General features: G+C 48.6%; 1 protein-coding gene across 4 annotated transcripts in view; it reads left to right on the top strand.

The window, feature by feature from the left end:
• The window catches only part of PTPN11 (protein tyrosine phosphatase non-receptor type 11), a 94,791-nt gene that overhangs the window by 44,569 nt on the left and 23,278 nt on the right, over positions 1–26,944 (top strand). For all 4 annotated transcript variants that reach the window (XM_062182760.1, XM_062182761.1, XM_062182762.1 and 1 more), the window contains exons 6-7: positions 302–415; positions 24,010–24,106. In XM_062182760.1, coding sequence (XP_062038744.1) covers positions 302–415; positions 24,010–24,106 — 211 coding nt within the window. The remainder of the gene's footprint in view (positions 1–301; positions 416–24,009; positions 24,107–26,944) is intronic.

The following is a 26,944-nucleotide window of genomic DNA, read 5'->3' on the forward strand; positions in this document are numbered from 1 at the left end:
CCAGGCCAGAGCCTGGAACTCAGTTTGGGTTTCCCATGTTGGTGGCCGGGACCCGAGTACTTGTGCCCTCACCTCTGCCTCCCAGGCTGTGTGTAAGTGGGGAGCTGGGATCAGAGGTGGAACCAGGACTAGAACTCTGATGTGGGAGACAGGTGTCCTACGTGGCCAAACGCCTGCCCCCGAATTTGAGAATTTTATTGTGGCTTCCGGCATCCCGAGAGGCCTGTCCTTGCCTGCAGGCTTTCTTTATGTGTTAACGTTATATTTTCTTCTTTTTACACCTACTGCTGAACTTGATCAGCCCCTCAATACAACCCGTATAAACGCAGCTGAAATAGAGAGCCGGGTTCGAGAACTGAGCAAACTGGCCGAGACCACAGATAAAGTCAAGCAAGGCTTTTGGGAAGAATTTGAGGTAAGTTCTTAAAAAGCTTTTCACATGAAGTTATTAAATCCTATTTTTGGTAGGAGAGAAGTTGGTCTTGTTTTTGGACTTGGATCGGAAAGACTTGAATCTGACATCCTTTCCTAATTCAGCCATTGATTGACGTGGAACAAGTTGCTGAGGGGGCCTCTTTGAAATAGAAGGGCGTTGTGTTCCCAGAGAGCGAGTTGGCAGTTAGTACGGAATGGGGGAGCCAACAGCTCCATTTGGCTTTTTTGGTTTGGACCACTGGCAGAAAAACAAAAGTATCTAATTCCTTTGGAGGATTTCCAGCATTCACTGGGGTCTTTAGAAAAAATCTATAGCCTTATTGCAGTGAGTAAGTCAAAGACAAATGGCTCATGTTGGCTTTAATTTAGGACTCAAATTGGTAACTTTGGGAAGCTAAGGGAACCCATTTCTTTCCTGAAAGCAGCTTGGGTGCAGAATGTTCCTGATGGGGGCTCTGCGCAGTTCTCTTCTGCGCTTCCGTGTAACTCACCTGCGACATTGTGATCTTTTTCTGTCCGCATCTATTTGAGTGAAACTTCTTCAAAAACAGAAATTCTGGCATATTTCCCTGTGTGGTTGTCCTCAGCATTTAGCACTTAGCAAGGTCCCTTGCATGTAGCAGAAACTCCATGAATGTTTGTTGAATGAGTATTTATATTTAGCTAATGCTTACATAATGTAAAAAGTTTTTTTTATTTATTTGAAAGAGAGAAAGGCAATCTTCCACCTGGATTACTCCCCAAATGCCCACAATAGCTGGGTCTGGGCCAGGCCGAAGTCAGGAGCCAGGGACTCCATCTGGGTTTCCCACGTGGGCGGCAGGGACCCAAGCACTGGAGCCTTGCTCTGCCGCCTCCCAGGCTGCACATCAGCAGGAGGCTGGCTTGGAAGTGGGGCTTGGATGCCATCCAGGATCCCGGCACTTCAGTATGAGATACAGGCATCACACGCAGCAGCCTTGTGCCACGATGCTCTCGCACCATTTCGTTATTACTGCTCTTTTTGATGGAACTGATCATTCCATACTTTTGGTAAGACTTGAATTTACAAATGATTGTGGAATGAATGCTTGGGCAGTGATGCCCTGTTAGCCCTGGTGTGTCAGAGCAGCGCGGTGAGCTGGAGAGCATTTCCATTCTGCAGGTGCAGAGCTGAGGCTCAGGCAGTTTAAACTGTCCGGACCTGGCAGTACAGACATGGGCTGACTCCAGCACTGGGGATGGGTGCAGCCCAACAGCACAGAGCAGAGACTGGAGTTCAGCCTTATTCTCTCTTATCAGGCATGGGGTTGAGTGCTGAGGGCACTGTAGTGAGCAAGGCAGAAAGAATTTTTGCCTAAAGGAGCTGCACATTGAAAAACATCACTGAAAAGCAATGATGAACATAATGAGCTGGGATTTCAAACTCTCCAGCTCAACGCTTGCCTCATTTTACCCCACCTGCCTAAGAAACAAAATGCAGCATTGCAGCAATCGTTTCTTTCTTTTTCTTTCTTTTTTTTTTTTTTAATTTTACTTATTTGCGAGTCAGCAAAAGAAACAGAAGTAGAAAGATGGAGAGAGCTCCCATCCACTGGTTCAATCCCCAGATGCCCACAGCAGCTGGGGCTGGGTCAGGCCGAAGCCAGGAGCCAGGGATTCCTGCCAGGCCTTCCCTGTGGCTGACAGAGACACAGTGCGTGAGCCACATGTGCCGCAGCCCAGGGTGTGCATTGACAGGAAACTGGGATCAGAAGCAGAAGTTCTACTGGAAGTTTTTCTGGGGCCAGTGCTGTGGCGTAGTGGGTAACGGCAGGTAAAGCTGGCGCCTGCAGTGCCGGCATCCCATATGGGCACTGGTTAGAGACCCAGCTGCTCCACTTCCGATCCAGCTCTCTGCTATGGCCTGGGAAAGCACTAGAAGATGGCCCAAGTCCTTGGGCCCCTGCACCTGTATGGGACATCAGGAGGAGGCTCTTGGCTCCTGGCTTTGGATCTGTGCAGCTCCAGCCGTTTCAGCCAATTGGGGAGTTAACCAGCAGATGGAAGACCTCTCTCTCTCTCTGCCTTTCCTTTTCTCTCTGTGTAACTCTCTCAAATAAATAAATAAATCTTTAAAAAAAAAAGTTTTTCTTTACCAAGACTACATAGCAGGGAAATATCAGCAGGCACTTGAGTCCTGTATGGTTTCTGGTTTTATATTCTGAACAGTAACTGATATTTATTGCTTGGACCCCTTGATTCATAAGGGATTCTAAGGTAATGATTTTATAATTTTATGATTCTTCATCATTTATTCAGTGGGATGTTTGATTTTTTTTTTCTTTCTTTCTTTTTACCTTTTTTTTGGGACAGGTAGAGTTAGACAGTGAGAGAGAGAGACAGAGAGAAAGGTCTTCCTTTTGTTGGTTCACCCCCAAAATGGCCGCTACGGTCGGCACTGCACCGATCCAAAGCCAGGAACCAGGTACTTCCTCCTGGTCTCCCATGCGGGTGCAGGGGCCCAAGCAGTTGGACTATCCTCCACTCCCTTCCCAGGCCACAGCAGAGAGCTGGACTGGAAGAGGAGCAACCGGGACTAGAACCCAGCACCCATATGGGATGCCGGCACAGCAGGCAGAGGATTAACCAAGTGAGCCACGGCGCCAGCCTCTTTTTTTTTTTCTAAGTATTTTCCAAATAATGTCTGGGGCTGTCGTGACGTAGTAGGTGGAGCTGCTGCCTGTGATGCCGGCATCCCATATGGGTGCTAGTTCGAGTCTTGGCTGCTCTATTTCCTGTCCAGCTCCCTGCTAATGGCCTGGGAAGAGCAATGGAACGTGGCCCAAGTACTTAGGCCCCTGCTACCCATATGGGAGACCTGAAAGAAGCTCCAGGCGCATGGTTTCTGTCTGACCAATCCCTGGCCGTTACAGCCATTTTGGGGAGTGAACCAGTGGATGGAAGATCTCTGTCTTTCTCTCTCTTTCACTATAACTCTGCCTTGCAAATACATAAAAATAAATATTAAAAAAAAATCAAAATAACATGCTGTAAAGTTTTATTTTATTTTATATCAATATATACTCATGGATGTTTAACACATTTGATGTATTTCTGTCTACAACATTTATTATCATATTTGCTGTTAAGATTTTTTTTTAAAGATTTATTTATTTATTTGAAAGACAGAGCCAGAGAGAGTGGTAGAAACAGAGACAGAGAGAGGTCTTCCATCCACTGGTTCATTCCCCAATTGGCTGCAGTGGCCAGACCTGGGCTGGTCCAAAGCCAGGAGCCAGGAGATTCCTCTAGGTCTTCCTGGTCCCAAGGACCCAGGCCATCCTGTGCTGCTTTCCCAGGCGCATTAACAGGGAGCTGGGTCAGAAGTGGAGTAGCCCAGGACTTGAACCCGTGCCCATATGGGATGCTGGTACTGCAGGCAGGGGCTTTAACCCACTGCGCCAAAATGCCAGGCCCGGATCTTCTTACCGTTGGTCAGTGTGAGCTCTGCAGGCTGGCTTCTAACCCTCCTGTTCAACTTGAGCAGACCCCGCTTGTCCTCTCTTTCTGGTGGATCGCCTTTTTACGGGATAATTCCTTTGCAATGTCAGAACTGAGTCATTCATTCCCGCACCCCGTGAGCTGACCTCTCCCTTTTTTCTGCTTTTCCTCCCCTTTTCCTCCCTTCTCTTTTTTCATTTTAAGGGAAGTGGGGTTTGAAGGCTGTAATCTGGGCATCAGAGACGTTCATTGCTGCTGGTTGGTTATTACTTCTAGGCCTCTTCAATGCATGGGGCTAGAAGTTTTTTAAAATTTTTTTCTCTTGAAATAAAATACATTCTGAGTTCAGACGATACTTCCAAATCAAATTCAGGACTTTGGAGTTTTTGCTAACCTCATTGATTTTGGTTACCTCTCTGTCTTCTTCCTCTGGTGCTAGAATTTCTGTTCTCAAAGCCGTTATGTGATGACTTATTTGCTTACATCCCACATTGCCTCAAAATAGTAACACTTCTTAATCTGATTACTGACAATGATTGAGTATTTTTGCAGTTTCTTTCTTAATCCTTGAGAGGTGTAGAGTCAGATCAGTGCCTTCAATTCACTTGTCATTCTCTGTGTGGTTACAAATGAGCGGAGTGTGCATTCACTGATTTCTGTCATTTTACATTGGAACTTAAAGTTTTATTTATAATTATGCAGAGCATGCACTTCGATTTGGAAGTCAGGTTTCATAAACTAAGTACACTCCTTTTATCCCTGTCCTTTCCTTCTCTATTTAACCATAGTTTAAAAAACTGTAATTTATCATTACATGTTAAAAATGTAAGGAAATATGTATATATTCCTATATTCCTACTTTTTCTGAAACAAACATAGTGCAATTTTATATACACTCTTTTCTAACCTTGCTTTTTTCAGGATCTTGGATGTCAGTCCATGGTAGTATCTGAAGATGCTCTTCATTCATTTTTTTACTACATAGTACTGCATTGTGTGGTTGAAGCACAGTTTATTCAAAGTATTGATAGGCATTTGGGTAATTTCTAAATGAATTACAAAGAGGGTTATGATAAACAACCATGTCCTTGTGTCTTTTCCTGTTTTTTTTTTTTTTTAAGTTAAAAAAAATGATGATAGTTTCTTGGCTTTCTTAAAATAGTCTTGATCTTTTTTAAAAAAAATGTTTATTTTTCATCTACTTGAAAGGCAGAGCAAGAGTGAGAGAGCACATGTGCAAGAGAGGTAGAGAAGTAGAGAGAGAGAGAGAAAGAGAGAATGAGAGCGAGGGAGAGAGGAGATCTCCCATTTGCTGGTTCACTCCCCAGATGTCTACAACAGCGAGGGCTGGACCAGGCCGAAAACTGTAGCCCAGAACTTCATCCTGATCTTCCCTGTTGATGGCAGGGGGCCCAGCGCTTGAACTGTCATCTGCTGCCTCCCAGGGTACTGACCGGAAACGATAGCAAGCAGAGCAGCCAGGACCTGAAGTGGCTCTCTGATGTGGAGTGAGAAGTGCCCCAAGCAGCGGCCGGCCATACCTGCTGCTCCACAGTGCCTGCCCCTGTTTCCCATCCTTAACTTTCATTATATATTAGACCAGATGTTGGTTAGCATATTTAACATCTGCAAAATACTGTTATTAACTAAAATGTCGGTTAAATATAAGAAGTAGTTATTTTTGTGATCTGAATTCTTTTTAGTCTTATATTTCCTTCAGAAATGATGATCTATGCATAAATGGCTTTTCATGGAAAGTTATTTTTTTAAATAAAGATGTATTTATTTATTTGAGAGGCAGAGTTACAGAGAGAGAGAGAGAGAGTGAGTGAGACAGAGAGAGATCTTCCATCTGCTGGTTCAGCAGCTCAATGGCTGGAGCTGGCCTGATCTGAAGCCAGGAGCCAAGAGCTTCCTCCAGGTCTCCTATGTGGGTGCAGGGGCTCAAGTACCTGGGCCATCTTCTGCTGCTTTCCTAGGCGCATTACTAGGGAGCTGGATCGTAAGTGGAGCAGCCAGGACTCAAACTGGCATCCATATGGATTCTGGCATTGCAGATAGTGGCTTTACCTGCTATACCACACTGCTGGCCCCTAAAGTGACTTTGGATCTAAAAATTTTAGCAGTGAGGTGGAATGACTGCATTTTCAAAAATGCTTTAGCCTGGCCCAGCCCTGGTCGTTGGTGGCCATTTGGGGAGTGAATGATGGGTTGGAAGACTTCTGTCTCTTCCTCACTCTCTGTAAATATGCCTTTCAAATAAATAAGAAAAATCATTAAAAAAAAAAAAAAACTTTCCCAGAGAGCTGGTGGCAAGGGCTGCTTTTCATGGTCCCATTGGGATCAAGATGTGTCCTTAGAAGCCCAACTCTCTGATGGAAAAAGACAGTGGATTCTAAGTGCTGACCTGATGGTTTCACTCTGTGACATCTCAGATTCAGCTCATCTTTTATACATTATTTGTAACAAAAAGGGGGAAATTGAGTTGGCTTTAGAGGGAAATGGAAAATAACAAGATCACAGCCATCCCAGGTCTCTGTAGAGGTCAGGTTGAGGCAGTGCCCTCAGTCAGGGCGTTAACATTTCTTCGAAACTGAAGCTGTGTCTCAGGAGCTGACGTCCTGCTTGCTAGCTCTCTCACGTGCCTGCTTCTCCACTTCAGCCAGTTTTTTAAAAAATTGCCCTTTCAGCTTGGACCCAGGGGAATGAGACCGAGAACAAAGCAAACCACTCTAGAAAAAAGCAGATCCTTGGAAGCAGATCCCCTCATTATAATTTAAATCCTCTGAAGCCAAGCTGAACACAGCGAGGCAGTGTTACTTTAGTGATTGTACCTTCGTGCACCAGAGGGTGATAAATCTGGGCCCTGATGGTTCTGAAAATGATGCAGGCAGTAATTTAACCCTGGCAGCCATTTTTTTTTTTTTTTTGTCTCTGCCCACCTCCTGGTTTTCTGTAAAACTGTGTATTGTTTCTGGTGTGTTTACCCAGAAGATACCTATAAATTACCTTTGCTTTTGACGCATCTTAAAGTACGAAGTCTTCATAAAGCTCGTTGGTTTTTTTCTCCTTTGCTACTGAAATAAATTCAGGTTGATGATTTCCATCTAGGATATGTTGGGTAATCAAAATGCCATGAATCTAAGTCTTTGATTTTTCCTGGAGATTGCCCGTTTCTGAGCTGTGTAAACATCTCACATCTGCTCATGAATGTAAAGAGGTGGATAATATTTCCGAATTTATTGACATCCAGTAAAGTTCTGCCCCAGTGAGCCTGACAGTAAAGGAGTGAAATGGCAGTTTATGGTTCTGTACGTCTGCACTTGCGATGGGCACATTATGCCAGGCTTAAGTCAGCCCGTGCCTCATGGCAAGGTGTGTATTGCATGGCCACCTTTATGTGGCGTTTGCCTTCTGTGCCTGTCCCTCCCTCTTGAGTCCTCTAGGCCCCAGCTGCCAGGGGACACTGGTCTGAGCCTGGACTCTTGCCTGCCCCGACGTCAGGGTCGGTTGCCTAGAGGATCTAGGTGCTGCCAGTTCTTCGGGCCTCACTCTCCCTCTCCACCCTCCTCTAGCTTGCTGCCCTCTTTGTATCCAGAATCCCTGTTCCCTCCTCATCTATTCTATTCTTTTCCATCAGCAGATTTTCAGTTTCTTGACTTACAAATTGTCCGACCCCTGTCAGATATGGAAAGTAGGGGCAGGTATTTGGTGGTTAAGACACCTTTTGGGATGGCCACATCTCTTATTACAGTGCCTGGGTTTGAGTCCTGGTTCTGCTCCCAATTCTAGCGTCCTGCTAGTGTGTGCGCTGGGAGACAGCAGGTGATGGCTCAAGTACTTGAGTCCCTGCCAACCACAAGAGAGACCTGGATTATGTCTGGGCACCTGGCTTCAGCCTGGCCTAGCCCTGGCTATTGAAGGCATTTGGGGAGTGAAATAGTAGATGAAAAGTCTCTGTCTGTTACTATCTCTCTCTCTCTCTCTCTCTCTCTCTGTGTGTGTGTGTCTCCCTCTCAAATAGATTTTGAGGGGCTGGTGCAGCTGCATGCAGTTCCAGCATCTCATGTGGGCACTGGTTTGAGTCCTGCCTGTTCCACAATCCAGCTCTCTGCTATGGCCTGGGAAACCAGTGGAAAACAGCCCAAGTCCTTGGGCTCCTGCACCTACATGGGAGACCTGGAGGAGGCTCCTTGCTCTTGGCTTTGGATCAGCCCAGATCCAGCTGTAGCTGCCATTTGGGGAGTGAACCAGTGGATGAAAGACCTTTCTCTCACTCTCTCATTTTCTCTCTCTCTCTCTCTGTAACTTTGCCTTTAAAATAAATATGTCTTTAAAATATATATTTTGAAACTAGCAACTTTCAGTCTTTGTACTAAAGTCTCAGCAATTCTCATGGGTTCAGGTGCTACCTATCTTGAGTCCAAAGAGCAATGCCAAGTGCAGGATCATGTGAACGAGGTGTGTCTGCGTGGACTGCCCTCCTCGGGGAAAAGTGGTTCTTAGAGAGGTGGGCAGACATCCCAAAAATATCACCTAAAACTGTAGACACCAATGGTGTTGGTTTCTCTCCTTTCCTCATTTTCTTCCTTCCTCCTACTAATATTTATTGAACACAGACTCTGCTAGGCTCTGTTTTAGGGTCTGGGGATGTCAGCAATGAACAAATCAGTTTTTAAAATTTTTCTAAAATTTTATTTTTATTTTATTTGAAGAGCAGAGAGGCAGAGCCAGGGAGAAAGAGAGAGAGAGAGATTCCATATGCTGGTTCACTCCCCAAATGCCTATAACAACCAGGGCTGTACCAGGGCAAAACCAGGAGCCCATAGATCTCCTATGTGGACGGCAGGGACCTGAGCTATTCCATGCCACCTTCCAGAATACGCATTTGCAGGAAGTTGGATCAAAAGTGAAGTAGCTGGGGCTCAAACTAGGCACCCTGACATGGGATGTGGATATCTCAAGTGGTGACTTAACCACTGTGCCAAATGCCTGTCCCAAGGAGTCAGTCTTGATCCTTGCAGAACTAACGTTCAGTTGGAAGAGACAGTAAACAAAGATACAGTTGAATACCCAGTACGTGAGATGATGATCACTCCTATGAAGAAAACAGAGCAGAGTGGGCCAGTGTTGCGGCACATCAGATTAAGCTGCTGTTTGCATTGCTGGCATTCCTTATTGGCGTGCCAGTTTTAGTTCTGGCTGCTCCACTGCCCATCCAGCTTCCCATCAAGGAAGACAGTAGGAGGTGACCCAAGTACTTGGGCCTCTGCCACTCATGTGGGAGACCAAGATGGAATTCCTAGTTCTTGGCTTCAGCCTGGCCCGACACTGGCTGTTGAAGCCATTTGATAAATGAACCAGTAGATGGAAGATTTCTGTCTGTCTCTCTCTCCTTTCAAATCAGTCAAGCAATCGATCGATATTAGAAAAGAAAGTAGGGTAGGTAGGATGATGAGGCATGGCTTTCCCACAGGTGTTCTGTGATACATGGCGTTTGAGCAGAGACCTGAGGGAATTAAAGGCACACATCACGTAAGCTCAGGAAGCGCAGTCCAGACAAAGGGAGCACGAAGCCTTGAAGTAGATGTGCATAGCATGTTGCAGAGTCAGCAAGCAGGCCAGTGCAGCAGTGTCTGGTGGAGGAGCAGACGGCGCACAGATAGTGGTCAGTGGAAGGCTTTGGCCTTGTGCTTGGAGGAGGGAGGAAAGTCCACGGAGAGTGAGTACAGCGGGCTGTGAGCGCGGACTTCTGCGGGGAGGATAGCCTGAGGGAGAAGGTGGAGCAGGGAGCCCTGTAAAGCGGCTGCTGCTGTTATCCAAGCAGGGAAATGGTGGGCAGGTGGTTGGGTCCTACACCTGTTTCACAGGTTGTGTTGTCAGGATGTGGAGATGGAGTTTACAGGTCACGTGACTTGACAGAGCCACGTCAGGGATAGTGTGAAAGCGTGAGCCATTGGGAGGGTAGAATTGCCATTTACTTAGATGAGGAAGACTGGAAGGAATAGGTTTTGGGGGAGGTGACCAGTTTTTATTTTGGACATGTGAGAGTTTGAATTGCCCATTAGACATCTGTTTGGAGCATGATTCTGCAATGAATTCTGTGATGTTAAGCTGGGACTATGCTAGAACATTCTTCCTTCATCACTTCTCTTCCTGGCTCACATCTCTTCACTCTTTTTTTTTTTTTTTTTTAAATATTTTATTTATTTGACAGGTAGAGTTACAGACAGTGAGAGAGAGACAGAGAGGAAGGTCTTCCTTCATTGATTCACTCCCCAAATGACCACAACGGCCAGAGCTATGCTGATCCGAAGCCAGGTGCCAGGTGCTTCTTCCTGCTTTCCCATGTGGGTGCAGGGGCCCAAGGACTTGAGCCATCCTCCACTGCCTTCCCAGGCCATAGCAGAGAGCTGGATCAGAAGTGGAACAGCCAGGTCGTGAACCGGCGCCCATATGGGACGCCGGTGCTTCAGGTCAGGGCTTTACCGGCTGTGCCACAGCGCCGGCCCCCTCTTCACTCTGAGTTCCCAGCCTCAGGGGCATTTTCTCATGGAGACCTTCCTTGATCCCCCTCTCCATGGCTGTATTGGTCTTTTCTGTTCCATGTGTGCAGGGCAGGGGATCCTGTCTCTGTGGTACGTGAATAATTTGCGTGGTTGTTGGTTTCAGATACTAGAAATCCATAGAAGCTGATAACGTTAGTAGATCTGTTGGAACAGAGAGAGATTTTGCTCAGGCAAAACTGATAAGGAACCAATATGGAGAGCCATCTAGGTCCTGTTATTTTCTGTCGGCTCTGTTTACCTAGGAAAGAAAAAAACTCAGCAGTCCATGGGCCCCACAAAGACAGGGTCGTTCTGCTTGGTTTACTGTGGCTCCAGAATCCACAGAGAGCCTGGCAGCTAGTTTGCGCAGAGACGTGTCTGTGGCATGTTGAATCTGACCACGTTCAGTAGTGAGAGAGTTCTGTTAATTCGGACCCTTGTGTATGTTCAGCAAGAAAACAGGCTTCTGCTGCTTCAGTTCTGGGGAGCGTTCTGGGCTCTGCTCTCAGATGTTCTGCTTCTCTCTCTGCAGTCCGTCTTTATCTCAAGCCCATTTGAGGCCTGGTGGGCTCACGTTTTTTTTTTTTTTTTTTTTTTTTAAGTTTTATTTTATTTATTTGAAAGATGGAGTTAGAGAGAGAGGTAGATACAGAGAGCGAGGTCTTCCATCTGCTGGTTCACTCCCTAGATGGCCGCAACGGCCGGAGCTGTGCCAATCCGAAGCCAGAAGCCGGGAGCTTCTTCCTGGTCTCCCACACGAGTGCAGGGGCCCAAACACTTGAGCCACCACTGCTTTCCCAGGCCACAGCAGAGAGCTGCATCGGAAGTGGAGCAGCAGGGTCTCAAACCGGCGCCCACATGGGATGCTGGTGCTTCAGGCCAGGGTGTTAACCCACTGCGTCACAGTGCTGGCCCCTGGGCTCACATTTTATCCTCTGTGATCACTGTACGCAAATGTCCAGAAAGATCTAATCTAGGTTTGCAGTGCTGAATTTCTGACAGTTTTATTTTTAAACTTCCTGTTTCTGATTAATTAAAAAAAAAAAACAAAACACTCAAAAACCTCCAGTACCAACCCCTCTCAGCCCCAAATGAGCCAAAAAACCCGTATAATACCTTATTAACCGAGGTTACTTTTTTCTTAGTGCTTTAAAACTTGTTTCCTGTAGTAGTTTCGTTTTTGTTTTTAAAAAGAGCCCAGCTCCTTCCATTATGCAAGGCTGTCTTCTGTGAAGTGGGAAGAAGCTATTCTCAGTTTGTCATTGCAGTGGCGGCCACATGGCTGTCCCTGGATGCCGCCGCTGCTCTGCTCGCCCGTGGGTCTCCTGGAGAGGCCAGAGCGTCTTCCAGCTCACAGTCTAGTCTGATTGCTTTCATGTGATTGTGTCCTGCTCGGGGAGGGTTGGAAATCCTGCTGTGAGATGGTTAGGTTTGATGGAAACAAAGCCTCAAGTGCAGCCCAGAGCCATGTCTCAAATGAGAATTCTGGCCAGTGATCTCTGGTGGCAACCGCACCCAGGGCTCCAGTCTCCTGCTTAAAACCCTCGGGAATGGTAGGCTTGTGCTGTTGCCAGAATTTTCCATCTCGGCCCGAGTTCCCAGTTGCTTAATAGAAGAGCTGCTGCCTTCCTGGGGGCAGAACATTCCCATGGTTAGAGGTTTTCTTCCACAAGCTCAATGCTCCATGCTTGAGAAAGGTGTTTGTGTTGAAGTATTTCTCTTCCTCCCACTTTTGTCCCTTTCTCTCCGTCAACCCCTGTGCTCTCTCGCTCTTGCTCGCTCTCTCTCTCTCTCACCAAAAACGGGAGCCTGGAATTCCATCCAGGTCTCCCCTGTGGGTGTTAGGAGCCCAAGAACTTTGGCTCTCACCAGCTGCTTTCTAGGGTGTGTTAGCAGGAAGCTGAATTGGAGGTGCTAGAGCTAGTACCTGACCTGTTGCTCCAGTACGATATGTGGGTGTTGCAGGTGGTAGCTTAACCTGCTGTGCTACAACGTCAGCCCCCTCTGTGTTTCCCTTTAGGGTCATTTTTATTTTCTGGACATCTCTGTAGATAATTTCAGAAATAAAATCTTTCAGATTCTTTTTCATCTCTGCATGACCTTCCCCTCTTGCCGCTGGGTGACTGTGTTGCTTTCTGCCTCTGCACTGGTGACCCTGGGCTGCAGCTCCTGCTCTTCTCGGCTTCTTTCTCCCTTTTCTTTGTTTCTTTCTTCTTCTTTTTGACATTTTATTTATGTGAAAGACAGAGAGCTCCCGTCTGCTGGTTCTACTGCCAAATGCCCATGTTCGCTGGGCTGGGCTCGTCCACCACTGAGAGCCAGTAACTCAGCCTAGGTCTGTGATATGGGTGACAGGGACCTGACTACTGGAGCCATCAGTGTGGCCTCCCAGCGTCTGTGTTAATGGGAAGCTGGCACCTCCTGGGCACTGATCCAGGCACGTGAGTGTGGGATGCACGCATCTTAACCACTAGGTTAGCACCCACCCCTCAGCTTATTCCTCCTTTACTGTATAAATATATTTAAGTTTATTTGTTTGTTTGAAGGGCAGAGTGACAGAGAGAAAGAAGGAGAAACAGAGAGAGATCTTCCATCCACTGGTTCACTCCTCAGATTCCCCAACAACTGGGGCTGGGCCAGGCCAAAGCCAGGAGCCAGGAACTCCATTTGGGTCTCCCATGTAGGTGGCAGGGAGCCAAGTAGTTGGGCCGTCACCTGCTGTCTCCCAGGTGCATTAGCAGGAAGCTTGTTAGGAAGTGGAGGTGGGGCTCCAGCCCAGGCACTCCCATATGAGACGCAGACATCCCAAGCAGTGGCGTCACCTGCTGTGCCACGGTGCCTGCCCCGCGTTCTTTAGTCTTGTTATATGACTTCTGATACAATGAAATGATACTCCGGAAAGACCCCAGTGGCTTTCTTGCGGTGACCGCGTAGTCTGTTTCCAGCCCCCTCCTTTGTGGGTGTGTCCAGCCTCTCGGCCAGCTCCTGGCTGCTGCCCCTTCTTGGTGTCTGAACTGCAGCCACAGCACCCTGATCACACCCTTTCCCTCCTCGTGCCCTTGTTGCTCACTGCACGCTCTCTTCCTGCGCAGCTCACTCATGGTTCTCTGAGAGCCTGTGAACACACAGTCCTTGGAGAACACAGCCATCTCCTGTGCAGCCCACTCGTGGTTCTCTGAGAGCCTGTGAACACACGGTCCTTGGAGAACACAGCCATCTCCTCCTGTGCAGCCCACTCGTGGTTCTCTGAGAGCCTGTGAACACACGGTCCTTGGAGAACACAGCCATCTCCTCCTGTGCAGCTCACTCATGGTTCTCTGAGAGCCTGTGAACACACAGTCCTTGGAGAACACAGCCATCTCCTCCTGTGCAGCCCACTCGTGGTTCTCTGAGAGCCTGTGAACACACGGTCCTTGGAGAACACAGCCGTCTCCTCCTGTTCTGGTCACCCCCACGCTCATGTTGCTTTTGAGCTCTGGTTTGACTTCGGGGTTGTACACTCCACCTTTCTTCTTGGCAGTCACGGCTCTTCAAACTCAAGCTTTCCAAGCAGGCCCTGCTGTTTTCTCCTTCAAGCCAGTGATCCCCTTTCACTGCCCCGTCCCTGCTGGCATTCATTTATTCTCTGGGCTGGGACCCGCAGAGTGTCCTTGTCTCATAGGGCCCCCCCTTCCCCGCCTCTCTCCAAGTCCTGTTGGTTTCTCTCTTTCCTGACGTCTTCTGGCCTTAGAGGAAGCAAGAAAAGCAGCATTTATTGCCTGCATGGTCCTGCATGTCGCACTGCGGAGGCGTCTCCTTGCATCCTGGGGCCTGTGAGGGAGGCTGAGTGTCTGCCGCTTGCACTGATAGATGAGGAGACCAGGGCTGCCCAGGGGGCAGCAGCAGAGTAGGGCTCCTGCCTGAGGGCCGGAAGTGCAGGCTCTCATCAGCTTAGGAGACGAAAGCTGCCCTTTCTCTCTACCTCTGCCCCTGCCCCTGCACTCACCCTTCATGCCAGTCTTCTCCTGGGCCCTCTCGTGTCACTGCTGTGCTCACAAACCTCCAGTGGCTCCCTGTTTACTACCAGAGCTGTAGCGTTTTCCTTTGAAGACAAAGAAACCGAGTTCCAGAAGTGAGCAGGTCGTCCCTGAGGTGTGGCTGGCAGGTGGCTGGCTGAACTTGAACTTGGCATCTCCCACCCCCTGTCTCCTTTCACTCAGCCATGGAGATTTCTGCCCAGTCCCCAGGCCCCTCCATGTTCTCCTCTCTGTCCTCATCTCACCTCCTTTCCTTCGCCTTCCTCGCACAGCTTCCAGACTCACCACCCAGGCTCCTTCACCTGCCCTCAAGTGCACTGGCCCCTGAGCTGCCTTTGCACCTGCCCCCCCCCCCCCAACTTGTCTCACACCTCCCATCCTCCTGGGCTCACCATGTCCAGCCTGGGCTCCCACAGCAACCTCTGCAGCTAGTTTTTGTGGCTCTCACTCCTTCAATTCCATACCATGTAATTAATTACTCACTTAATTATAGATTTGTCTTGTACAGTCTGCTGCTGTTTCATGTGTCAGAACCTGTTCTTTAGGGACCATGCCTTTTTAGTTTTTTTTTTCTTCTTTTTAAAAAAACTTTATTACTTGTCTTCATTTTATTTTAAAGGCAGAGAGAGACAAAGATCTTCCATCTGCTGATTATCTCCCCAAATGCCCACAGTAGCCAGGGCTGGGCGAGGCTGCAGCCAAGGATCCAGAACTCAGTCTGGGTCTCCCACGTGGAGACCGTGGTGCACATTAGCAGGAAGTTAGAATCAGAAGTGGAGCCAGGACTCAAACCCAGGGACCCCTATATGGGATGTGGCTGTCCCAAGCAGCATCTTAATGGCTGTGCCAAATGCCCGCCCCTAATTAGCTTTTTGATGTGCTCACCCCCTCCTTGGAGGGGTGGAGGTGAAAGTTGGCTTACACAGCACCTGGTGAAGAATCAAAGCCTTTGGTACTTTGAGAGTGTGTGTCGGTCAGCTGGGACTTGCCCTGGCCATAGCGTCTGCAGTGTCCTCTTCATTCCCGGGCAGCACCGCCCTCGCTCAGGAAGGGCTGCCCCAGATCCAGTGCAGGTGAGACTTGCAGCGCAGCGTAGAAAGCAGGGCCTTTGCTGCTGCAGAGCCGGCAGGGGAGAGGCTGGGAGGAGACACTGTGGCGTTGCTCCGCAGAGCGGCCAGATGCCATAGGGAGGCAGCATTTTCTTCAGTCCCATCAGAGGCCTGGTGTTGGAGCCGGCCCAGGTGGTTACCGCTGTCTTAATTATTCATGGCGTCCAAGCGGAAAGGCCGTCTGCCTGCCAGCCCTTCTCAACTTCTCTCTCTCCTTCTGGAGTCACAGACAGGAGTAGGGGGGAGGGGGGAGTTAGCAGGAGCTTTTTTATCTATTTATTATCAGCGTGTTTATCACACCCTTTAATTATTGAAATTTTCAAACAGACCCATTAGTGGGGAAAATAGTATAATAACCACCCCCCTACCCCACTTTAACGCCTGCTGACATTTCATTAAATTTTTTTTTTATTTCATTAATTTTGTTTCTTCCCTCTCCATCCCCTCCACGGCCCGGCCCTGTCCAGCACACGCTCGGCCGTGTTTTGAAGTAAGCAGTTGCACAGCGTGTTCTGGCCTCGGTGGTCAGCGGCATCAGTTATTTTCCCCTCTGGCACTTTGGCCCTGTTGCTCAGAGCCGTGCAGGCAGAGTGGTCACTGGAGCATTGGCCCGGGGCCCACAGGTGACTCGCCCTACCGGCGATGCTTTTGCTCCACTTTCTTTCTTTACTTTTTAAAAAATAAATTATTTATTTTCATTTATTTGAAAGGCAGAGAGAGCAAAACAGAGCTCTTCCATCTGCTGGTTCACTTCTCAGATGCTTGGCAACAGCTAGGGCTGGGCCCGGCTGAAGCCAGGAGCCTGGAACCCCATCCAAGTCTCCTGTGTGGGTGGCAGGGACCCAAGGACTTGAGTCATCACTTGCTGTCTCCTAGAGTGCCCACTAGCAGGAAGCTGGATTGGGGGCAGGGCTGGGACTCCAGCACAGGCAATCTGATACGGGATGGAGACATCCCTCGTGGTGACTTAACTGCCGTGACAAATAACCACCCATATTTATTGAATATTTGAGGGCTAGCGAGAGAGAGAGAAAGACACATAAGTATATATAGAGCGATCTCCTATCCGCTGATTCACTGCCCCAAATTGCCTACAATAGTCAGGGCTGGACTAAGGTTGAAGTTGGGAGCCAGGAACTCAGCCCAAGTCTCCCATACAGGAGACAGGAATCCAATTATTGGAGCCATCATCACTGCCTCCTGTGATGTGCATTAGCAGGAAGCAGCAGTCAGGAGCCAGGGCTGGGACTGAACCAGGCACTCCAGGCTGGGATGCAGGTTTGTTTTTTTTTTTTTTTTAAAGATTTGTTTACTTATTTATTTGAAAGAGTTAGAGAAAGAGAGAGAGAGAGAGAGGGTGAGAAAAATCTTCCATCTTTTGGTTTATTCCCCAAATGTCTGCAACGGCTGGGGCTGGGCCAGGCTGAAGCTAAGAGCAAGGAACCAGGAGCTTCTTCCATGTCTCCCACGTAGGTGCAGGGGCCCAAGCATTTGGGCCATTTTCTGCTACTTTTCCAGGCTTAACAGGGATCTGGGTCAGAAGTGGAGCAGCCGGGACTTGAACCGGCACCTATATGGGTTACTGGCACTGCAGGCGGTGGAAGATGTGAATGTCTTAATCAAAGTCTTTTTTTTTTTTTTGACAGGCAGAGTGGACAGTGAGAGAGAGACAGAGAGACAGGGAGAAAGGTCTTCCTTTGCCGTTGGTTCACCCTCCAATGGCCGCCGTGGCCGGCGCGCTGCGGCCAGCGCATCGTGCTGATCCGAAGCCAGGAGCCAGGTGCTTCTCCTGGTCTCCCATGCGGGTGCAGGGCCCAAGCACTTGGGCCATCCTCCACTGCACTCCCGGGCCACAGCAGAGAGCTGGACTGGAAGAGGGGCAACCGGGACAGAATCCGGCGCCCCGACCAGGACTAGAACCCGGTGTGCCAGCGCCGCAGATGGAGGATTAGCCTATTGAGCTGTAGCGCTGGCCTTAACCAAAGTCTTAACAGCCACCGTCACAACCCCTGCCTCTTTTCTTTTCCTTTCTTTCTCTCTCTTTTTTTTTTTTTTTTTAAGATTTATTTATTTATTTGAAAGTCAAAGTTACACAGAGAGAGAGAGGTCTTCCATCCGATGGTTCACTCTCTAATTGGCCACAATGGCCAGAGCTGTGCCGATCTGAAGCCAGGAGCCAGGAGCTTCTTCTGGGTCTCCCACGCGGGTGCAGGAGCCCAAAGACTTGGGCCATCTTCTACTGCCTTCCCAGGCCATAGCAGAGAGCTGGATCGGAAGTGGAGCAGCCGGGTCTCGAACTCGTGCCCATATGGGGTGCCGGAGCTTTAGGTCAGGGCGTTAATCCGCTGAGCTACAGCACTGGCTCCAACCCCTGGCTCTTTTCAGTCACTTCCTTTCATGAAATTCTAGTCAATAGCCAGCTCCAGCGATTTGCAATTAGAAAGCTTTAGAAGCCTTTGGGAGTCTATTTTGATCATCACAGTGACTGGGCCTTTTGCTAAAGCCATTTAGGTTGGCAGGGGTTCAGAGGTGGGGAGCAAGCATGTTCAGTGGTCAGAAATATAAGGGAGGTTCCGCCTAGTGAAAACTTGCCCCACCCATGGTTGGTAGTGCCTCTACCTAGCATGGATCAGCATGGATTTTCTCTGAGTGTTTCTTAAGGTTTAGTGGTTAGTTGCGGTCTGTGGCTTTTGATCCGCATGCCCTCGTGTGATCAGGTACTGTAATTATGCTCGGATCCCTTTTGATGGTATTACTTAGGAAAATGTGGTATCTTTCAGTCTGTATCCAGCTCCCATTGTCCTTTTTTGCTGCCTGTCTTAAGCCCTTTCATCAGGGAGGCCCAGTGGGGAGTGGGGATGGAAATGCAGTGACATTCAGCTTGACAGGTCCTTAGCAGCTTTTTGTGCCCCAGGGGCTGCTGGGGAGCCGAAGGTTCTGCAAGATAAGCCCTAGCAAATGAGATCTTCCTGGAGGCCAGAAATGGTCTCCTGCCTCCTGGGGCTGGCAGCCTGGTGGGGCTGGGGGAAGATTTCCCGAGCAGATGGGAGCCCAGTGCAGTTGGGGCCTCTGTGGGCAAAGCACAGGAAGTCACAACTTCCATGCCTTTTATTTTTGGCCTCACTCTAGACGGATGGCAGCTTTGCACCGTGGGGGATGAAACATGTTTAGGCAGCGTGGGCCTTGCGGCACAGATGAGGGGGGTCTGGGCACTAGGGAAGGAGCTGGGGGAGACACGCACTGTTAGCCGCTGTTAATCTGTGATGACTGCCAGCCACCGGCAGTCAGCGCCCAGCTGTGCCTGATGCTCATCAGGCCCCAGTGTCTCCTTCCTGTCGAGATGGTTCTGGGTGCTACCTGTTAAAGTAGGTAACACTGACTTTCCATATGAGAAGTGGTTTTCTCTTTTTATTCTTTATCCAATTCTTGTGTTGATGCCTGGGAGAAGGTATTGATATGTCTTTTTTTTTTTTTTTTAACATTTATTTATTTATTTGAAAGAGTCACTGGAGAGAGAGAGAGAATCTTCCATCTGTTGATTTACTCCCCAATGGCTGCAATGGCTGTGGGTAGGCTGGAGCCTGCAGTGCCCGACTATCACCAGGCCAGTCTGTGCTTGGTGTGCCCCTCCCTCCCTGCGTCTCTCTCCCCTCTCCCTTCCCTCATTCATTCAGCAAACACATTCTGAGTACTGGGCACTGTGTTGCATGTGGCTGGACATGTGAGGACTGAGCTGGGGTTCTGTGGGAGAAGTGCACTCAGGGAACTTGGTACTACAGATGATGTGCTAAGTACCTCGTGCCACGGAGGAGGCTAGTGCATGGCCAAGTGGGTTAGAGAAAGCTCCATAGGGAGGAACTATTTAAGAATAAAGAAAGCAAAACTACCCAGAGGTGCTGCAGGGGGGAGAGGGAATTCCAGGCAGCAGGGCCTGGCACATCAGAGGAGTCAGGTGAGACCAAGACCCTTGTGTGTCTATTAGTGTGGCTGGGCAGGGGCAGCACTCCTCAAACTGTAATGTACATTGGAATCCCTTGGAAATCTTGACTGAGTGAACCTGGGGCCTGTGTTTCAGATCAGCTCCCAGGCGATGCTGGCTGGCTGCTGGTGTGCAGACACACGAGGACTAGGCAGAGGATGGAGTTCATGTGCTACTACTGCTACTAATGTAACAGCCACAGCCAGCATCTGCTTACACGGTTCGTGGTATTCCTGGCTCTGTTGTGCAACTTACATGCATCTCATTGAGCCCTTACACCGACCCTATACATAGAGAAATAGGATCATCCCCATTCATACTTGGGGAGACTGAGGGACAGACAGGCTGGGTGGCACAACAAATCAGAGGGGGCTGCGGTTAGAGGCAGGCCCCAGGTAGCAGCCGTGCGGTTAGAGGCAGGCCCCAGGTAGCAGCCGTGCGGTTAGAGGCAGGCCCCAGGTAGCAGCCGTGCGGTTAGAGGTAGGCCCCAGGTAACAGCCGTGAGAAGGAGGTCTCGTGTGTCGTGCTGAAAAGCTTGGACTTAGTCTTGAAGGAGGAAGTTGGATGATGATTAACAGGGGGGGACTGGATTTATTTATTTGAAAGGCAGAATGATAGAAAGGGAGAGATAGAGAAAGAGATCTTCCATCCACTGGTTCATTCCCTAAATAGTTGTAATGGCTGGGCCTGGTGACCCTGAAGCCAGAAGGCTGGCACTCCACCCAGTTCTTCCATGTGGGGGCAGGGCCCAGGTACTTGGAGCATCCACCACTGCTTTCCCAGGAGCAATAGCAGGGAGCTGGATCAGAAGCAGAGTGGCTGAGACTTGAACTGGCACTCTGGGTGGGGGATGCCGGCACTGCAAGTGGTGGCTTAACTTTCAGTGTCACGCCGACCCTGGAAGTTCACTTTCCATAGCAATTGCTCTGCCCATGTGCCCCCCACAAGGGAAGCATCCTGTGATGTGTGGTTCATCAGTGAGGACCTGGATGCTTGACTGCTAAGTTTGTTTTAATCAAGTCATGTACGACTTCCAGACCCTACCCCTTATTACTGTAGTTTTTGGTTCATGTTTCACTTCATCATCTTGGTTGATATTTAAGTGACTGATTCAGCACAGCATTTGAGTTTATTTTTGAACCTCACCTTAATGACCTGCCTAAAAGTCAGGAACGAAGCTTCTTCCTGCAGAGCAGCATTGCCTGGTAAGACCGGCTTGCAGTTGAAGGAAATGACAACTTGGAGTCTTTGATCATCCAATCTGAGCTCATTTAAAAGTTTGAACGACCATTTCATTGTCAGAGTTCTCCATGCCTTGTATTTCATTTCTGTGTGGGTTTTAGCTATCTAAACACTTTTGTTATGAGCTGCATGTCAAGATTGATTATCACATTTTGAAACCAAGTCAAACACCAGTTTAAAACCCTGACTTTTCTACCTGTGAAATTCAGACAGATGAAAAGGGAACAAGACAGGGCTGTGTGTTGTGAATTATTGGCTCTGTCTCTCCTTGTCAAAATTTTTGAGAGGTAGCCATCTTAGCTTACGTAAAAATTGTTCTTCCCTTCAGCGAGGCTTTTACTTTGTTGAATTGCCAGTTTGAGATTCGCCATTAAAAACCAGGGTTGGTGGAAAATAGTGGTCCCTTAAGGAGGCACTCTGGCAGCTGTGACAATGACATCTACCCCTTGAATGTGCGTTGTTTGGGCTGCTCGTGGCTGACTCTGCGGCAGGTGCCTTCTCTACTCCGCCATGTCCCCTCTCCCAATGGCCAGCCCCTGTGGCTGTGTCGTCTTTTCCTGAGTGCATTACCACCTCCTTTTCCGGCAGAGGTGTCCTTCCTGACGCTTGCTGTAGGAGCCGAGATCCGTATCCTCCCTCTTTGGCTCTGTCCTTCTTGGATTCACTTAATCTTGCCAGGTTTTGCTGGGGGGGGGGGGGCTTCAGGAGAGCAGGTGTCTGTGTAGACCAGGCTGTCCACCTGTGGCACTTTTGGCCTGGGGAGATTTCAAAGCTTCACTCATAGAGATTGCATGCCTATCACCCAGTGGCACCAAAACCATGCTTCCATTGTGTTCCAATATCCCAGTCCAAGAGCTGGCCTGTGGCTTGTTCTGAGTTAATCAATGATCCAAGTGGGTAGGTCTTAAACTCCTCAAGAACATGGTCACATCTTATTTGTCTGCTCTACACCAGTAGAGGTTGGCATCCCTAATCTGAAAATCCAGACCATAAGCAGAAAATTTCATACCCTGAAACTTTGTTTTATTTACAAAATTATTAAAAATATTCTATACAATTATCTTTCTGCTGTGTGTATAGGTGTATATGAAACATGTATGACTTTTTTTTAAGATTTATTTTATTTACTTGAAAGAGTTACAGAGAGAGGTAGAGACAAGAGAGAGAGGTCTTCCATCTGCTGGTTCACTCCCCAGATGGCTGTAATGGCCGAAGCTGCGCTGATCGGAAGCCAGGAGCCAGGAGCTTCTTCGGGTCTCCCACATGGGTGCAGGGCCCAAGGACTTGGGCCATCTTGTACTGCTTTCCCAGGCCACAGCAGAGAGCTGGATTGGAAAAGGAGCAGCCGGGACTCGAACTGGTGCCCATATGGGATGCTGGTGCTTCAGGCCAGGGCTTTAACCCATTGTGCCACAGCGCTGGCCCAATGCATGGCTTTCATGCTTGGCCTTTGGTCCTGTCCCCAAGATATCTCACTTTGTGCAAATACTACAAAGTTTGAAAAAAACGCAGATCTGAAGCCTGATCCCATACATTTTAGATAAAGATATTTGAACTCATTGGTTTTCATTCTTAGTAACTGTTATCTTCAAATTGTTAAACCGCTGCCTGCAGTGCCAGCATCCAATAGTAGAATGCCAGTTTGAGTTCTGTTGCTGCACTTCCCATTGAGCTCCCTGTTAGCGCACCTGGGAAAGCAGTGGAAGAAGGCCCAAGTGCTTGGGTCCCTGCCACCCACACAGGAGAAACAGCAAACAAGCAGAAAAGGATTTCATGATCCCACACTCTGAAAAAGGAAAATCATTGTCATCTTTTTGGTGCAAACCTTCAGCTGTTGTTATGTACAGAGGTGGATGCAAGCATGCGGCTCATGCCGTTTGCTGTTCTTGAAGTTCCACCATTTCACCTCTGAGCGTCTCTCCAAGGCATTAAATATTGTCCTGTCTGTTTTTTAAAAAAGGTTCATTTACTTATTTGATAGGTAAGACAGCCAAGAAAGACACACACACACACACACACACCTTTCATCTGCTGGCTCACTCTTCCATATTCCCTCAACAGCTGGAGCTAGGCCAGGCAGAAGCCATGAGCAGGAACTCCATCCAGGTCTCCTTCAAGGGTAGTGGGAACCCAGTTATCTGCTGTTTCCCAGGTTCATTAGCAGGAAACTGGATATGAAATGGAGATGGGACTCAAACCCAGGCACTCTGAGATGGAACATGGGCATCCCAACCAGTGGTGCAACCTGCGTCACACACCCACTCCTTCTTTTTAAATGACTGCAGTGTTGCAGTTGATTTCTTTCTGGGATGAGGAGTGTGGTGGGGCAAGAGGCGCGGAGTCACCACACAGACCCCTGGGAGTCAGGTGAAAGCAGGCCTGAGGCAAGCAGCCTGCAGACTCGTTTATTTCAGTTGCTATAGCAGCTTAGATAGCCAGAGCAGCCAATCCTGTCGAGGGGTGGTCTATGCCCTAACCAATCACACCCTGTTGCCAGGCAGTTTCTGAAATCAGCCAATCACAGCCTGTTGCCAGGCAGACTCTGCTGTCATGTGGTTTTTGAAACCATCCAATCACAGCCTGTTGCCAGGCAGTTTCTGTTGTCAGCGGCCATCTTGGCATGGCCTTCTCATTCCACCACACTGCAGAGCATTCTTTTTGTATTAATGAATGAATGATAAATATTTTTTTAAATTATAACTTATTTGAGAGAGAAATAAACACAGATAGATAGATAGAGGTCTTACCTGCTGGCTTACTCCCGAAGTGTCTGCAATAGCTAGAGCTGGGCTAGGGCCACAGCCAGGAGCCAGGAACTCAACCCAGGTCTCCCACATAGGTGGCAGGAACCCAGTTGCTTCAGCATCACTTCTGCCTCCCAGGGTCCACATGAACTGGAAGCAGGAACCAGAGTCAGAAATCGAACCCAGGCACCCGTATGCGGGAGGCAGGCATCTTGACTGTCAGAGCTGATACTCACCCTTGAGTGATACTTTCTCAGGCGGCTCTGTCCTGTTGGGTATTTTTACATTCAACCTCTAAAATGTTTTTCTCACTGTTGATGCAGTGTTCATGAGAGTATTCTTGTAGCCATCTCACCTGATGGTGCATTTCTGGGGATGAATTCTTACTTAAAGCAGAACACAGAGCCAGAGTGTGCTTTGTGTGTGTATTGTCGGGTGACTTAATGCATAAGATTTATTTTTCTTTCTTTCTAGACACTACAACAACAGGAGTGCAAACTTCTCTACAGCCGGAAGGAGGGTCAGAGGCAAGAAAATAAGAACAAAAATAGATATAAAAACATCCTGCCTTGTAAGTACTCCCGCCTGCCGCAGGCTGGTCACTGTAGCTCGGACACTGTGATGTGTCCCTGTCACTCCTCCTGGGGGCGGGTGCTCTTGTTAGCAGATCCGAGACCGGAGCCTCTTAATTATGAGCAGTTTCTAAAACAGCCTCCAGTGGTGGGGATTGAAGGACTCATTCAGTGAGCTCCTGTCCTGCCGATGACAGAGTAAAATCGCCACTAGGAGGCTTTGGCTGTGGTCATTCCCTTCTGCTAATTAATTGATTGATTGATTTTCTGTCTGCCCAAGAGGCTTGTGATCTCCTAGTGCCAGGCCACTGCCATGAGCCTCGGGGATCCGAGTTTGTGTCTTTGCTCCACGTACTCAGCTTGTGAGTCTTGGATGAGATGCACCTCCTTTCTGGGCTCTGTTCCCTCACTGGGAAGCAGACAGGCTCCTGGGGCTCCTCCAGCTGCTGTGCTCGCTGATCCCTGTGCTCACCTACGCTAGGCCCAGAGGAAGCGGTGTTGGTCTGTGGTTGCTGTTGTGGCACACCGAGGCAGGCTACTTTATAAAGAAAACAGATTTATTTTGGCCCAGGGTTCTGAAGGTCCAGGGCTGAGGGGCTGCATCAGGTGAGAGCTTTGTTGCTTGGCAGAGTCCTGAGCAGGTTCGTCTCGTGGCAGTAGACAGGGAGCGTGTGTGTGTGTGTGTGTGTGCAGGGAGTGTGTGTGTGTGTGCGCATGTGCGTGGCCTGGTTTCTCTCCTTCTTACAAAGCCTCCAGGATTCAGTCATGGAGGCTCCTCCCTGGTGACCTCTTCTAATCCTGGTGCCCTCCCAGGGACCCCACCTGTAAACACCATAGTCGGATTAAGTTTCCCGTCCTCCATACCTCACAGCAGGGGTTGAATTTAACAAGGGGCTCTTGGGGATTGGCTTAGACCATCCAGACCATGACACGGGCCTTGAACGTATTCAGAAAGCTGTACCTCCTGTGACACCACATGCAACTAGATGGAGGCCAAGCTGAGCCATGACGGGGCAGGCCTTGGGGGAGGGCTCCAGAATGGCCCAAACAAGTTGTAGCTCGCCTCTCCCGAGGGCTGGGTCCGCACCCAACCCTTTGCATCTGGACCCCACTTGATCCATGCTGCATACAGGAAAAGGTGTTCTTATCATCCTCATCTCAGGCCGTTTGGTCAAGGTTGCAATGAGAGTTAGTGGAGAGCCAGCACTGCAGCTGGTTTTATGCTCTTACACAGGCTGGGCTCTGCAGGACAGGGCACAGGGAAGGGAAGGGAAGGAGCGCTTAGAAGTTCTGTTTGTTTATATCCTTTAAAAGAAAAAAAAACTTGAAAATCGTGATGCCTAGATTGATGGCAGTGTGTGCATAATATATTTATCCAATGAAACAATAAGGCTTATTTGTATATATATCATATACATAAGTGTATTTGTTTCAGTGTTCTAAAGCTTTTGATTGGTATACATACTCAAAGAGGTAGAGTATTGCTGACATCTCATCCAGTCTGAGCTGTCTGGTCAGATGTTGTAGACCCAGCCTGTGTGTGTGAGAGAGAGAGAGAGACAGAGAGAGAGAGAGACAGAGAGAGAAACCTAGTCCTTCTGCATGCATGTGTGCCTCTATGTGGTGTGTGTATTTATCTCATCCATGTAGTGTGAGCACACGTGGAGGAGGGAAGTGAAGACTTTTCCAGCACGAAACAAGGCAGCTAGGAGCTTGTGGAGAGGCAGTGTGAGCTGCAGCACGATCCTAATGACTGCGGGAGGCCTTGTCCTTTTCACGTTCAAGTTTACAGTTCTACTTAGGGGGTCCAGTGGTACTCGTTAGTGAGACACTGGATGCAGCAAAGATGAAGAGAACAGCAGTGTGCAGTATCTAACATCTTTTTTTTCCCTTAAAGTTCCCCGTCTGATGTTTCCTTTAACATTTTTTTTAAAAAAGATGAAGAGTCTGAAACCAAAGAATATACATGTTACTGATCCTTTTTCTAAGACATGTTGCTTTACACAGAACACTCATGTTATGGATTGATTAATCAAGTTTTAAAATATTTATTTATTTATTTGGTAGGGCGAGAGAGAAAGACATATGGAGATGGAAAGACAGATATCTTCAGCTGGGCCAGGCCAAAGCCAGGAGCCAGGAACTCTCTCCTGATCTCCCATGTGGGTGCAGGGACTCGAGTACTTGGGCCATCCTCTGCTGCCTCCCAGGATGCACTAGTAGGAAGCTGGATTGGAAGTGGAATAGCCAGTATTTGATTCACTGTGGGATCAGACATCCTAAGCAGCAGCTTGGCCTGCTGCACCACAACGCCTGCCACAGATTTTTACACCAGCATTGTGTTTGTACAGCTTTGGTCAGCGGAAAGTGCAGGGGGCGTCATTCTGGTGCAGCCAAGTAAGCTGCTGTGTGTGATGCTGGCATCCCGTAGGATCACGGTTTCAAGTCCAGGCTGTTCCACTTGCAATACACTCCTTGCTAATGTTCCTGGGAAGGCAGCGGAGGATGACCCCTGCTGCCCACATGGGAGACTCAGGTGAGTTCCAGGCTCCTGGCTTTAACCGGCCCCAGTCCTGGCCGTTGCGGCTATTTGAGAAGTAAACCAGTGGATGGAAGATATCTCTCCCTCTCTATCCCCTTAACTGTCTTTCAGATAAACAAATACACCTCAAAAAAAATAATAATAATAAAAATAAAAAAGGAAGCTATCAGAATTTTGTTTTCCAGATACTATATTTTGTTCTGTTCCATTGAAACTACTATGGGAAATTTCAGATATATTTAAAAGTAGACAGAACCTGTGCGTACCCGTCACCCTCCTCCAGCTCATGCCCAAT

The sequence above is a fragment of the Lepus europaeus genome, chromosome 23, assembly GCF_033115175.1.
Source record: "Lepus europaeus isolate LE1 chromosome 23, mLepTim1.pri, whole genome shotgun sequence".
Classification (NCBI taxonomy): domain Eukaryota; kingdom Metazoa; phylum Chordata; class Mammalia; order Lagomorpha; family Leporidae; genus Lepus; species Lepus europaeus.